The sequence below is a fragment of the Neolamprologus brichardi genome, chromosome 17 (assembly GCF_056152115.1).
Source record: "Neolamprologus brichardi isolate AB-2024 chromosome 17, ASM5615211v1, whole genome shotgun sequence".
Lineage (NCBI taxonomy): Eukaryota > Metazoa > Chordata > Actinopteri > Cichliformes > Cichlidae > Neolamprologus > Neolamprologus brichardi.
This window is the reverse complement of record NC_142120.1, coordinates 14,790,316-14,805,710: the sequence shown is the minus strand read 5'-3', so window position 1 is coordinate 14,805,710 and position 15,395 is coordinate 14,790,316. Positions and strand designations below refer to the sequence as shown.

At 40.8% G+C, this 15,395-nt stretch overlaps 2 protein-coding genes across 7 annotated transcripts in view; one reads left to right on the top strand and one right to left on the bottom strand.

The window, feature by feature from the left end:
* Positions 1-518: 518 nt before the first annotated feature.
* Positions 519-5,254, bottom strand: ndufb2 (NADH:ubiquinone oxidoreductase subunit B2). Its single transcript, XM_006780830.3, has 4 exons — positions 5,031-5,254; positions 4,716-4,860; positions 2,009-2,084; positions 519-615 (listed from the first exon to the last, which is right to left on the bottom strand). Exons 1-3 carry the CDS (start codon positions 5,114-5,116, stop codon positions 2,010-2,012), a joined length of 306 nt encoding a protein of 101 aa, XP_006780893.2. The 5' UTR covers positions 5,117-5,254; the 3' UTR covers positions 519-615; position 2,009.
* A 4,233-nt stretch (positions 5,255-9,487) lies between these two features.
* kmt2e (lysine (K)-specific methyltransferase 2E) overlaps positions 9,488-15,395 on the top strand; it is a 28,326-nt gene continuing 22,418 nt past the window's right edge. For all 6 annotated transcript variants that reach the window (XM_006780828.3, XM_006780826.3, XM_006780829.3 and 3 more), the window contains exon 1: positions 9,488-10,007. The gene's annotated coding sequence lies outside the window, so the exon portion shown is untranslated. The remainder of the gene's footprint in view (positions 10,008-15,395) is intronic.

The following is a 15,395-nucleotide window of genomic DNA, read 5'->3' as shown; positions in this document are numbered from 1 at the left end:
TTACCCATTTGGTGTTACTCCCACTCGCTGCCTCCAAACACGTGTCAGCTCATTGTTTAAGTAGAAAAACACCCTAGTTTAAGTTGACTCTGCACCCATGTAGCTTTAAGAGCGCCCTCTGAACAGTGTGAGCCTTCCTCAGGTGAGTGATGAGATCCAAAACACAGAATTAACATAAAACTGAGTGTTTCCTTTGTACCCCTCCTTTTTCTTTTACACTACACTTTAATCTTTGAAGTCTTTGCATGTTAACTCACAGAATAAAAACACGAACTGGCCCGCAGGCAGGGTTTGTAATAAGCTGTAGTATTTGTCCCCCTCCTTCTGCTTGAAATGCAGCTCTCAGCATTTTTTTTTTTTTTTTTAAATATGTGTTGGTTCTTGCAATGGTTTTTTCCAGATTTAAATGGCTTATGATTTGAAATATACAAACACTGGCTAACTGTGACACTGTTAATGCATTTCAGAAATTGCGTGTAAATAAATAAAAGTAATGAAATGACATGCCGGTCTTCCTGTTTTAATTTAAAGATACGTTTATTAAGTCTTATGTACAACAATGACTTTCAGAACAGCCCGAAGACTCGCCCAGCAAACCAAATCCCTTGTGGTGACCTGCAAAGAAGAAACGGACACTTTATTAGGTACACCAAAGTGAAGCGGTACCTTTTCAAATATACAATATTATTACTACATAAGTAGAATAATGGTTTACATGAATAAAACCATTTTGTCTAAAAACAGCTTACACCCTTCATGAAGTTGCCCTGCTTGAACATAATGTGCTGACGATGCCTGCAGGCACCATGTCACTACCGTTACTACCATCAGCACCCCTCACACTGGCCATGATAACCTGTAAGATTAATTACATGTATTACACTACATTAGCCTGGTGCACCTGGGGTAATTCTTTTAAGTGGCCAAACGTGTCACTTAAAGGTTAATATTTATGTTTATACAGTGCTTGACAATATAAAGTAAGACACAAAAATACACCATATACACCTGTCCTTGTAAATAACTTTGAGTGTAACCTCAGTTGAACCAGGTGTGCAAAAGGTTTAAGGTAAACCTTTACAACACTGCCCTCTGCAGGGTTCAGACAGAAGTACAGCTGCTTCTGAAGTTACAGCAATGGCGTTTAAGTAATCATGTGAAACTGGAGGTTTTCACAGCTGCACTGCAGCCCTCAACTTCCGGGAGAAGTCTGGCTGCTCCACCCATGCAGTGCTGACCTAAAAAGCATTTCCAGAAAGAAGTGTGGAAAATATCCCCAAATTATCCAGAGCGCTTCACAAATCTGACTGATTCTCCTATCATGAAAAAACTACTGTGCACCACTCTCACTTTTACAGACTTAGTTAAAACTTTACAGCTAAATACATAAATGTTTAACTATATCAGATAAGAGATGCCACCACCTTTCAAACATCCTCAAAGTGCTAAGTGCCTGCATGTGTAGGCAGATGTTACATGACAAAAACATCAGAATCCTTCGATTTGAAGAGTCAAAGTGTTTTTTAAACCTTTCAGACAAGTCTGCAAATCCTCAAAAAAAAAAAAAAGGAAATGCCCTCTCACCTTAGGCACACATACTTAACTGAAGCCATGCAGGGAGCTGAATGTGTGCAAAGCGAGGTCAGTGGACCAATAAAGCTAAAAGTGATCTCTTTTCAATCTTTTGGTGAATCTGGAGAAGCCCGTGGATCAACTAAGTGCCCAAGTTTGCAGATTCCCTAAAATTTACTTTTTACTTCATAGATTTCAAATAAAGTAGAAGGACATTATATTTCAGAAAGGCTTGTTTAAAAACAAACAAACAAAAACACAACTTGCCAAAACCTCTACTTTTAGTTTAAAGGGCTGAAACAATTAGAGCAGATTCCAGTCATCTGTTGTGACTTTTACACCGTGAGCTGGTCATCTACTTTACATTTGGACAGCATGTTGTGAAAGTTAACTTTGCTGTCCTGTTGGGCATTTGCTTGGAAACTGGATAAATCACCTCATTCCTCGTCATCTGGAGGGATACCAAGCTCCTCATCTGTCCATTCAGAAGCATCCGGCCAAGGGAAGTGACCCTGCAGAGGAGGGATGAATCTTAATCAATTAACTCAATCAATTTATATCAATTAAATCCTGTTCCTGGCAAGTCTGTGCACAGCAATCCCTTTATTAGGAATGCCATACTGACACAGCTGTGGTTTGACATAATTCTACCACATAACTACTGCAGATTATCAGCTGTACTTTCATGCTCCCGTAGTAAACCTTCATCTTGTGGCACGGTGCTTGGGATTACTGTAATGACTCCAATATCACTGAAAAGCACAGAACCACTGCTTTCAGAAACCATAGCGCAAACCATACATTGCGCAAACTGTTCAAAAATGTTGCAAAAACCTGTCTGCAGTGATGGGTTAGGGGTAAAAGGGTTCACTAGAATGGTTTTTATATTTAGTTTAGGTTTATTTAACTATAAAATCTTCCTGCGGTGAGCATAAAAACAGCCTATGGGGAAATTCATTTCAGCCGCTCATACTAGTGATTTTCTCATTACCCAGATCACATGACTTTACGTGATAGTGAGCCCCTGATGAGAGTCAGCACCTCCGAGTGTGGCTATGGCTCTCTCCTGGGAAACTGAGGGTTGGGCTGCTCCCTCTCGGTTGAGGGAGGGAAGTTGCTCCAAGCTGTGAGGGATTCAAGTATCTTGGGATCTTACTTACAAGTGATGGGAGGGTGCAGCATCAGCAGTAATCTATGTGCTGTACCAGACCTTCACAGTGGAGTGAGCCGAGCATCAAAGTAAAGCTGTCGACGCACTGGTGCACCTATATTTGCACCCTCATGGTCAGGAGATCTGAGAGTACTACAAGGTTTAAACGGATCAAGTTTCACACCTTGAATATGCACAAATTTCTTCCTTGTGGTCAGAGAAAGAAAGACTTCAGACACTCCTGATGCGCCTTGAGGCAGCTGCTGTTCAGAACTGTTGGTCTACATAGATAACTAGACTGAAATGAACTTTGAGCTCTAGCCGTGGGTTCTTAAGTCCATAGGATCTTCAAACGTTGGTGATGCCATTTTCCAGAGTTATTTGTCAGTAGGTGGTGTTTTCACTCCTGTTTATGTCTTCTCTCTAACGTAACCTACTTTGAAGCAGGTTATCATTAATGTGATAACAAAAACCTGTATCTGCATCACCTGTATGCACACTAGACTGTGGTGTCTAAGGAGACACTGTGGATGGGGCAGTTTGATCGAGGTGAAAAAAGTGACGTCAAACTAGGATGAATGAATATTTCTGAGTTTTGAATTTTTGACTGCTACTGTTGTAACTGTCTTAACTAAAATTCAACTTTGATTGCTTTTTATTGTTAGTGACTGATAAGAAGTTCAAGTGGGCTAATTTAATTACTGCATGAATAGGTAGGCATACAGTGTTGTGAAAATGTATTAGCCCCCTTCCGATTTCTTATTTTTTGCATATTTGCCAAACTAAGATGTTTCCATTTAAATAAAATTTTATTACACAAAAATAACCAGAGTACATACAAGTTGTAGTTTTAAAATTATTTCATTCCTTAAGCGAGAGAAAAACTTCATCCAGTAATGCCCATCTAGACCTAATGATTGCGCCACCCTTGAGCTTTTTAAATCACTGTGAAAGCCCTCAGAGGTGGACCTGCTGGTGTGTTTTGGATAATTATCTTGCTGCATAACCGGAGTATTCTTGGGCTTCAGGGCATGAAATGATGACTGGGCATTCTCCTTCAGGATTTTCTGGTAGAGCTCAGTTTTATGCCACACGTAACAAGGCTCAAAATTTCTCGAAGTTTAGCTTTTCGTGCTTCAGTCCAAATAATTTTTTTCCCCCCAAAATCTTGAGGATGATCAAGATGGGTTTCTTTTCTTTTCTTTTTTTTGCAAATGTTAGACAAGACTTCCGAATTCAGCAGTGGTTTTCACACTTTGCAACTCTCCCATGGATGCCATTTTTGCACAGTCGCTTTCTTATTGGTAAGATAAGATAAGATAAGATAACCTTTATTAGTCCCACACGTGGGAAATTTGTGTTGTCACAGCAGGAAATGGACAGTGCAAAAGTTATGAAGCAAAAATTAGAATACAATAAGAATAAATACAGTACACAACTGTACAGAATAGAATACAATAAAATACTATATACAGTAGAATAAAATATACAATAAGAAAAAAAATAGAATACAAATGCTATATACAACTGAGTAAAAATACAACGATCCAGAAAAGATTATTGCACATTAGTGTTATTGCACATTTGTGGAATCATGAACTCTGCCATCATTGCAATGCCAAGCAAGCATGTGGTTCTTTCAATGTTGTTCTGGGTTCTTTGTTACCTCCTGGACTAGTCATTGATGTGTTCTTGGAGGAAATTTGGTACCCAAATTTGGTCCAACTGTGGATAATGGCTCTCACTGTGGTTCGCTGGAGTCCCAAAGTCTTAGAAATGGCTTTATAACCCTTTCCATCAGTTTGTTTCTCAGCTGTTCTTGTGTTACTTTAAAGCTTTTTGCTAGGAGTAACAATTGCTTTTTAACAGTACTGCATGTAGAAATACATATAGGCCTCTGTGATTCTGCCTGATTTGACCTGGTTTTGCAGTGTTATTCTGGACTACAGCCGTCCTTCATTTTCACATTACTGTTTACACTGTATCTACTCACCAGAACCGCATCAGGGTCATGCCAGCAGTGCCAAAGGATCCAGAACCACATGATACCACTGATAAGCTCCGACTCAAACTTCTGCTTCTTCGTCAGCTGCGGGTATTGTCTGTACTGTGGCTCAATGTGCGGTCCGCCACTCGCCCTGACAAACAGATAGTGTTTAAAAAAAAGGCACACATTAACTCAAGTTAAATAATGCAGAAAGCAACCTAACTACTTTGACGTGTTTCAGACTTCGCTTGTTTGAATATATCGACGTGCTAGCTACTAACCGCTGAAGCTAACAGAGTAGCTAGCGTGCTAAAGGCTTACTTTCTGCTTGTTATTCTCGCGGGTTCGCGTCGTAGCAGTCGCGCTCCGGTTCGAAGGACTCCCAATACCCTCCCAAATGAAGACATGGCTGCTTTTGTATCAAAAATCCAGCGTTTCTGAGACTCTGTAAAGATCTAGATTAGGTGCTACTCCGCTGAATGAGAAGTCACCTTCTCCTCTTGTCAACAAGCGACCTCCAAACAACGCCAGGTCTGATTGGACAGAAAGTTAGGGGTGTTATATTTCAGAGCGCCCCCTTTTGTTGACAAGGCAAAAGGAAGTTTTACCCTGCTGGGCTGTGACATCCTCAGATTTTATTTGCGTTGTAGTAGTATGTAAAGCTTTACATTTTAATCTAATTACAATGTAATTTTAGCGTTTGAACGACAGTGAAGAGGCACTAGACGTAGTGAAGGTGGACGAATTTAAATACCTGTGCACAAGAGAGGTGAAAAAGAGGGCGCAGGCAGGGTGAAAAGGGTGCAGGCAAGTGTCAGTGGTGATTTGTGACAAAAGAATAGCAACAACAGTATAAAGGGAACGTTTACAAGATAGTAGCCTGATATGGTGTATGGTTTGGGAACAGTGGTACTAACAAAAAGACAGGAGGTGGAGCTGGAGGTGGCAGAGCTGAAAACATGAACATTTTGTTGGGAGGATTAGAAATGAGTACTTCAGAGGGACAGCTGAGGATCACAAGGCTGAGATGGTTTGGACATGATTAATAATAAGAAAAACTGATATTGTATTTAGCCCAGTTTACTCTCTAGATTGTATTTGCCTAACAGCAGTGACACTAATTCCATTGTTAGCACCCAATTAGAAAATAATGCCTGGTACTGAATAAACCCCCATTTAATTTAGGTCATGAGTACACTGGTCTATTAGGCCAGATTTAATTTAATAGTTAAATAAATCAATGACCCATATAATTTATGAGGCTGAAATGATACATTTAGGAGAAAATTATAACACTAAAAAGTGCAAGATATATTCTGAAATTTTCTCAGATTTATATCACAATAACACATAAGAAACATAGGTTTTTTTGTTTTGTTTATTGTCAGATAAAAACAAAGAACTGGTCTCACTTTATATGGTTTGAGCCACCTCACCACACTGCAGCTAACTCGAGTAAATGAGTAATGATACGATAATCACATACCAATCATTATCTTTCAGTTTGATATTCAATTACTTTTAGTTACTTTAGCACAAATGCACAACAATAGTCACCTCAAAATGTTTTATATTGTTGGGTAGAGACCCTACAAGATTAGAAAAAGCCCCAGCAATCCAATGATGCATATGTGCAAGCACTTGGCGACAGTAGGAAAAAAACCCTCCTTTTTACCAAGAAGAAAACCCTGGCAGAACCAGGCTCAGGGAAGGCCATCCATCTGCCATGCTTGTACACTGTTGTATAATCAGGGTTAAAGATTCACTCTCCACCTTCATGAATTTCCATTTCAGGTTAATTTAATTCACCAAAAAAAAAAAAGATGCAATAAACACTCAACAAAGACTAATGTAAGCATTGGCCTCACCACAACTCTTTTGTCAGTTTCTCTGAACATTGCAACAATAACGCTGTTGTTATTCTTTCTTTTCTTTTTTTGGTTAATCTGATATGGTCACAGGCTTACAGAAAATGCCTTTGAATAGATGAGGTTTCATCTTTTCGAAATCCAGATGCTTCTTATTATATGGTGGATCTGGGATTAAATTATAAGTGCTTCCTTTTTTAAAAACCAACTTGTAAGGATAATATCCCACAGGCTCTGATGTGAAGTGAAGCAAAGAGGGTTTTTGTCACGATATGATTTTGCAGTCTTAGACGATGGAATTTATTTATATTTATATATATATATATATTTACCTTTGTCTTTATGTAAATATATGACTTAGCTAAAAAATGTAACTAATACATGACAGTGATGCAAAAAGTAGGCTACTCATATTATCATTGTGTCAAACTACTGTTCTACATTAAAACTGAAATACATAAGACTATACCCAAAAAACCCAATTTCCACTTTATAGAAAGCTAGATGAAGTCCCCTGGCTGTGCCACTAGATGGGGTCAAAAGCTAAACAGATGTAGTCCGGGTGGTGTCGCTGAATGTTTTGTGTTACAAATTAAACGTATCCACTTTTGTTAAAGTTGAAGTGGCAAACAGAGGCAAATGAAGTGCTTGTGTAACTAAACATCACTAGCGCTGACAATGATGGACTGACTTCAAACTGAGGTTCACACGTTATATTTCCGTGGCGAGAAAAAAACCTAACTTTTTGTCCATTAGTCACAAACAATGTAAAACCATATGTGCACCCCTTGGTTTGCTGAGCCTGTAAATTAAACCAGAACTTGAACTTTGCAGGATACGACAACAGGAAATAATATCACACTGGCGAGAACGCGCACGGCGCCGCCGCCCAGAAGTGCTCGAACTGAACGCAAACAGAAAAAAAAAGTCATCGACGCCATCTTGTTCTCAAACGACAACGATAACCGACTTCATTTCAGGGAAGGAAGCTGCCGTTTATCGCTTGTTGTTGGTAGTCCTTTTCCACGCAATGTACACAGAAATGTCATCGCTTTTAAGTGTTAATTTGGGTGTTTCTTTACACCACACACACTTAAAACGTAATTTGACATTGTTACCTAATGGCGCCTGATAGTAGCTGCTCTCCGGTTGCGCCCCTCTCCCCTCGCAGCTCAGAGCCCGCCCACAAATACTAACTGCATGATGTCATCAGAAACCAACCATTTCTCAAAAATGACCATTTTCATCAGTTGCTTATGGACCACTGCTAATCCCCCACCAACTGTGCGCCACCGTCCTAACATAGGAGAGATTGGATCGTCTTCGGACCGACAACACGATGCTGGTGGGCACTACGGCATAAATGACATCCGCTCCAAGAAAAAAATTAAAAAGAAAACAGACAGGGGCAGATTTATCGCTGTAACCTCCACTTTAGCCGTTTACGAACATTTCCGTTTGAAGCGGGTGACGATTGCTAGAATTTTCTGCCTCCGTCCTCCCCCCGAGTTTTTATCAAACGAACCCGTCTGCCCGTGCACCAGCCGTTGCAGCGGTCCTGCGAGAGGGCGCATGCGCGAATGGATGCGGTTTTAGGGTGGGGGAGGGTGGATAAATGGAAACGATGAGAACATCCTCTGTGAACATATGATGTCAAAGGGATTTCTACAGACATGTTTCTGGACAGGGGGCCGTAACAGATTCACCACAATCATAATAAAATTTGTGGGGAAACTGCTAGAATCTCCAAGTGGACTGATGACTTTTACAGCTCACACCCAATAATAAACGGGCCGTTAACTGCAGAGTCTCCTTGATAACAATTACCTGCCATAAAACGGATATCCACTACTAAATACTAAATGAAAATGAAGAGCAACTCAGATTTTTGCAAGTCTGTAAATGGGACTGAAGTGAGTTGATGTGTCCTCCAAGCCTTTAAGTCTGTATTTACTTACTAATTTCTTCCAAGTTTATTTACTATAAGGCCCTCAAAGTGTTCTCCTGCTCGCCAGGTGTTAGTTATCCATGATTAAAATCTCAGTGCGCTATGTTTCACAGGGTATTTATTCCTAATATCAGTTTAATATAGAAAATGTCTTGTGTAAGGGGTTACATAACAGCTTAGTTGCCTCCTACTGAGTTGGGGTAGCGGATTTGGGTGCTTCTTTGCAGCCAGTGCCAGTGGGTAAAATAAAGGATTTTGCAAATGCAGGTTATTTATATATATGTTGTTTTGCTCGTGATAATAAAAACGTGGATTGACTTACTCAGACGGGACTGAGACAAACTCAGCTGTTGCTTTAAATGTTTATTACAAAAAACAAAACAAACAAACTGGCACATAAGCTTGTTATGTGGGCCCCGGTTAAGGTAAAATCCCCATTCACAGGCTGTGGGCTATTTATATAGTTTTTTGTAAATGAATAATAAAATTGTGGATTGATCTACTCAGACAGCTCAAGTGTTACTTTTCGTGTATTATAAACAAATATAAGAGCAAATGAAAAGCAAATGACTAGGTTATAGCTACTGTAGCATTTGCACTTGATGTAAACTTCCTATGTGGGGTCGTGTTGAGGTAAAATCCCCATTAAGAGACTGCAGGCTATCGCTTCTTCTTATCCTGAGAGGAAGAGGAGGAAACAGGAGGGGGAAAGAGCAATTAGTTTAAACAAAACCTCCAGATAACAGCATTCCCACAGCTGACTTCACTTTCAAAACATGATCTTGGAGATAGCACTGGCGTTATAAACAAGCTGTTTAAAAAATAAAAGAAAAAAAGGTTCACGCGCTATCTTTCAGAATCTGCACATTTAATTTACATTTTAAAATGATTCCAGACATACTGTCCGTTTTAATTTTACGGGCATCGTCTAAATAGCGCAAGATAAATTTACTCCGTAGCGTTACCGACACAAACGGCAGCCCTCTTGAGGAATTGTCGAGGTGGACGCGCGCCGAGCACGGTCACGGCGCCCCTGTGAAATGGGGACTGTAAGCCCCGCAGTGTGTGGAGGCGGAGCTCGGGTTTAGCGATGGAGAGGGAGTGAGGAACGGAGAAGAGGCGGAGTCAAGGCAGTCCTGGTAGGGCCGCCATTTTTGCAAAGGGAAAAGAGACTGGTTTTGAGGGGATCTAATTTCTAAAAGTCTCCGTTGACTAGGGCAGTTTTAGCAGTTTCGAATTGATTTTCTAGCTACATTTGGGGTCCCCGCGTTTAAACAAGAGGCAAGGGAATCCCCCTCTCAGAAGAGGAGTCTTTAGAGGACACGTTTAAATACAAACATTTTAAACCTTGGCCAGAGATCCGCAGTGTGTGTGTGTGTACAGAAGTATTGTTTTGGTTGTGGAAACTGTGTGGAAAGCGACGGGGGTCTTACCCAGGTCCCCTTATTCGCTACTCAGATCCTCCAGAGTGGACATAAAACGGTGAGTAAACTGCATTAAGTATTAGTTAAATCCGACTTGGAAAGAGGGTATTGTTGGCTTTTAGTTAGCTGGCCAGGCACATCATGCTGATGCTGGCTAACCGTAAGCCAGTAACCAGCTGAGTTTAGCTTCCAAAGCGGACTGCTCGACACCGTTAGGTCGTAAAGTGGCAAGTGGTTTTCGTTCATATTTACCATATTCATATTTTTTTTCAAAAACCTGATAAGTAAATGACGCAAGTGGCTGTGTGAGTATCAAATTCGCAACCCAACAGTACTTGCTAGCTAGCGCATGCTACTAGCTCAAATTAGCCTGACACCGACTATTCGCTGATAGTGAGGCAATACACGAGACGTCATACAAAGTTATCAGGTAAATATTATTTACAAGTGATCACCTTGTTTTTTTTTTTAAAAAAAATTAAAATAAAAATCTGCCTTAACACCAGAAACATTGAGACAAGTGTACCTCACAGCCCTTCGTCCAGTCAACAACATTCAAGGCTGCCAACCGTGAGCTGCCTTTAAAATCTTTAAAAGCAACGGTTTTACAGCCGTTTTTTGCACGTTGACTCGGGATAATTGTAGCTAGATAGGGAGTCTCTTGTCTATTTTGACACAGTGACACTGCAGGCCATATTGCGCACACTTTCGTGTCTTTTTGTGTGTGTAAATAATACCCTTCGAATACAACCGCTTTATTCATAATCAGCTAAACTACTGCACGTACTGTCTATCAGCAGATGCGATAGCTCACTGAAAACGGTATTATTTCATGAGTGTTTTTTTTTAAAAGCTTGAATCTGTCGCAGTAGCGGCATCTCTCATCTCTCCTTAGCCATAGAACGGAAACATTATTTCCGTTCATGCGTTGAAAAAAGCCCCGAAAGAAAATAAAGCATTTTTACATGCAGCTACACCGATTTTTATGAAGTTGTTCTTACGCAGTAATCTCGCAGGCTTTATAAAGAAGTTGAGAGCACGTCCGGTGTCAAACGGAGAGAAACTGGCGACTCTTCTTTTGTTACACTCTGACTTAGAAGTGCATTTCGCGATGATCACTTAATTTAGATTCAGGGTGTATTGGGTTCAAATGCTGCAAAGCGTGGGGGAGGGGATGTTCCTTTTGGGCATCTCGCCCCATCTACTCCAGCTGTACTAGCGATTCAAGCTACGCAGAATTAAACAAATGAAGGAAATTTGTCGCTTTCCCCTCACCTGGTATAACCGTGTGAATGCGCAATCAGCTTTGGTGGTGGTGTTTTTGTGTCTTAACGCGGATGTTGTCGCTCTTTCCTGTCTGACAAGCAGCGTATTAATTCGTGTCGGCTAGTTCGCTGTGCTAACTATACGCTGTTTGTCGTCGTTACATTCCGAGGCTATTTTTGGCCTCTATTCACAGCACAGATTTGAAGAGATTCCCCTTATTTTCTGCTAACATTCAAATTAAAAAGGCCTTGTAGCCTTATGTAGCCTTCTAACATTACACTTTTAGAGGCCAGTGCTAGCCGATTAGCTCGCTGGCCTCGCTTTCGACGAATTCACACAAACCCCTACTTGTAACAACACAAAAACTGTACCGACAGAGTGATACTCAAGGTAGAGTGTGTGAAAGGCGATTGAATGCATTCTTGGGGGGGTTTCTTCCCATGGCGAGGCTCCCTTGGCTACACGGTTGTCTCGCCGTCCAGAGAAAAAGCGCTATGAAAATGGCGACAGCGCCAGGGTGTTGTGGTAACATAATAGCAACGTTGTACCCTCCACACCCCTATCGACGGGGACTGACTGCAGCGCCGACGTACTCACTGAGGAGCAACTACACAACACATGCTGTTTATTTATTTTGTATTTAAGTTGGGCTTATAATAGCGTGAAAGAATCCGGATCATACATCGGCATCATTGCGCTTTTTGCCTTGCTGTGGTAATAATTGCTGGTGCTGTTTCCTGTTCCCAAAACGAATTACATAGCACCCCTGTAACGTGCGTCACTTCTTGGGCGATTTGCTTGAGTTTTAATGCTGGGGCACTATTGGTGTTACCACAGAAAATCCGACACTTTTGTTTGACATAGAAGGAGCATGTTGGTGTACTTTTCAAGTTTCAAAACGGTGCAAAAACGCAACGACATCAAAGGACATTAGATAGAAGACTTGCTCTTTTTGCCGCATCTCACCTGAGAACCGTAAACAATATTATGCAGTTTCTCCATCACCATAGTGGGTTTCATTTCCTCTTCATTCGCTTTAGTGTGACAGAAGTTCACCCAGTGTTCTAAGGGTCTGAATATGTTAGCTGTGATGGATAGAATTGTAAATTTAAATACATATGCGTGAATTTTCCCAGCTCAGAAACTGTTTAGGGGAAATTGTTCTGCATGTAGTTAAGCCTCAGAGAATGTTGCTTTGGCTTTGTATTTTCCTGTCATTGAGTGTAAGTAAATTAAGCCCTACATGTTTTGTTTTTTTCTTCTTCTAATAGTCTTAGTGATTCTCCTCTGGTAAGTGCAAGAGGAGAGTCACAAGAGATAGCTGTGCTTTTGCACTTTATGTTCAGATGAAATCAGTTTTATTAGATGCTGTAAAATGCTGGGTATGTCTCAGTGTGGGAGTGATATTTATGTTTTCTCACATAATACAATACCGTACAGTTGCACAACACTTAATGCCAAGTATTTGGTAGTAAGAAAAACATTGCCTGGATCGTGTCACATAGCAGTCTTGCAGACTGCCTCAGTACTCTCCCGTGTAATGGGATATGTTTTAAATTAACTGTAATACTAATATGTTCTGTGTATGCTTTGTTTTTGTTTTTTTCATGTCAGACAACATAATTTTGCGCATTAGTTTTCTGGCGAATTCAAAATTAAAATGTGGAGGGAAACGAGTCAAAGCCAGTTTCCGGGATACTTTTTTGAGCTCATGGCACAGCTGTCCTTTCCTCTACTTTACCCTGTGGGAAAAACTCTGGCACTTTGTTCAGCTCAAATGCCTCTTCGAGACTCTTGCCAAGAAGCTTTTTTTGTGTCTTTTACCCCTGATCATTTTGTTACGATGTGTAAAGTAGAACATCTTCCATGTCAGAGAAAGCATCAGGTCTTTCTTAATAAACTATCAACCCACTTTAAACCAGGGCGACAGTGACTTAAATTGAACAAATAAAGGACCATTCATATACTAAAGTATAAATCAAAACATAGTTAAAGGTTATAGTGAAAGTATTTACATGACAACATAAAAAACCCACCTAACTCAGCCTTTAAATGAGCCTACGCCAATTTTCTGTTATACCCCACTGCATAGGCCAGTGATGAAAGGCATAGCATTGGAAATGAGTTCAGTAGCAGTACATACCCACAGTTGTCATTCCTCAGAATAACGTTGCCTCTTATTGGATTTTTCGGCTGTGCATTGTTTTCCTTTTAGGGTCTTGGGGTTGGATCAAAACGGCCATGTTGTATTTTGCCTGTGTGTGCACTTTTTATTGTTTTAAACCTTAATACAGACTTAAGTGTAAGGCCAGGAGGAATAATGCATGACCCAACCCCTCCAAACCTCTGGGAGTATACTATCTGATGCTGTAATGAACCCAGTTTGTCTCAAAATAAGATTAAGTGTTAAAAGATCTTCTCTGTGGAGGTGTTTTTACTACTAGATGAATTAGAAGGCACTATCATAGCTAATTAGTCTTTGCTACTTAATACACAAAATCCCAAGCCGCCTTGCTCGTTCTTGTAAAGGAGCAGAGGCCTCTATTCAAACACTCATCCTCTTTTTTTTTTTTCCCTTTTTTTTTGTGGTGTTCCCCTCTGTCCACAGAATATCAGACCAGCCAGTGTTAAATTCCCGATTGGCTCTGTGTGTGCCTGGTGGCCTTGTGCAGGAAAGCGTGTGTTTGTTTACTGTGTTAACAGAGATGGTGAGGTGCCACTCTCCCTCTGCCATAGGGACAGAGTGCTCTGGCCGGGCAGCTTGGAGACATGGCAGTCTCAGGTGACGCACCTTTCCTCTCACCCTGACCCCCCCAAGGCAGACATGTGCCATCAAAAAGCCACACACTAAGTGGAAAACAGTTTAATTTTTTTCAGCATACTATGCAATAGAGAGAGACAGACAGACAATAAAGAAACCAGACAAGTGCGCAGGATGTCTGTTGGTATATTGATGTATTGACAAGCCAGAAAGAAGAGCCCCTGTTGTTTTTGTGCCCTTCTTTTATCTTCAGACATTAATTCTCTGAAACAGTAGCACCTCTGTGTAGTAACTGTCTGTTCGCCATGTGGAGCTAAGCTGTGTAGCTGCTGCCTGGTCTCCAGAGATCTCACATGTGTAGTGCCCAAACACCAGAGACAAAGCTGCCTGGCTCAGGAGCCCAGCAGAGTCACATGGTATCCCAGCTGGGAGGAGAAGCCAGAGCTCAGGTGACCTGTTTTTGTGCCGCTAGCTCAGGCGTAACAGATCCCTCTTTAAACTAGCAAGCTGCCTCCCTGACAGGTGGCTTTAGGGCTAGAGCTACTGAGGCCACAGCCCCACTACACCTCCCCAACCTTCTCCTGTTGCTATGCCTGGGTTACAATAGCATTCATGGGTTGTGGAATAAAGAGGGGCCGTGTCATCGACGTTGGTGATGTAACAACACTGCGGTCCAAGCGTGAAATTGATCATCAAACACTGTTATAATGGGTCCTGAGTGGCTCTTACTGTTCTTTTGCCCTGTAGATGTTGAGTAGCCGCTCCCCATTTTCTCTGCACACACACACAGCTCACATTTTAGTTAGCTATGAAGTGCATTCTCCAAATGCTGTAATTAGGAAGCAGCTGCATATGTGCTTGCATTTCAGTCTCTAATCATGATAGCTCTCCCAAGTCCAAGGGACAAAATGAATCCTATTGGCCCTCGCACTGTTAAAGAAACCTGGTGTAAAATAATAGAAAATAATCATGAAAGCACAACCTATTTGTTTGTGTTCATGAACACAATTTTTTCTTTTTTTTCCTGTTGTCATTTAGCATGACTTTCAAAGTAATGTATTTTTACAGGAAGTATATTGAACTAGTGTATTTTTGCTCAGATGACTAATTTTTAGTGTTTAAATCTAACAGAGGTTTTTGTAATGATGGTAATGTGTAACTTTGGTTTTCAATGTGAGCACTGAAACTTTTAAACACCGTCACCACCAACCCTTCTGGCTTCCAAATGCTGACTTTTTTCACCCTTGAAAAGTAGAAAATATTCTTTTCTACTTTATGAGCAGATATGAGAATGGTCAATTTCATAAACCTACTAGTACATCAGTTTTACTTTTCAGATGTTTAAAGAGACTTGTCATTGACCATACATAGCCATACATTACTCTGACTCTGGAAGCAGCAGTGAGAGGGAGATGGCGA

What these genes read in the sequence shown, in the direction of transcription:
- ndufb2 (XM_006780830.3), bottom strand. Translation starts at nt 5,116, where the DNA reads ATGTCTTCATTTGGGAGGGTATTGGGAGTCCTTCGAACCGGAGCGCGA. An exon ending in GCGAGAATAACAAGCAGAAA is followed by an intron (nt 4,861 to 5,030) that starts GTAAGCCTTTAG and finishes TCTGTTTGTCAG; the next exon opens with GGCGAGTGGCGGACCGCACA. An exon ending in ATGACCCTGATGCGGTTCTG is followed by an intron (nt 2,085 to 4,715) that starts GTGAGTAGATAC and finishes CCTCCTCTGCAG; the next exon opens with GGTCACTTCCCTTGGCCGGA.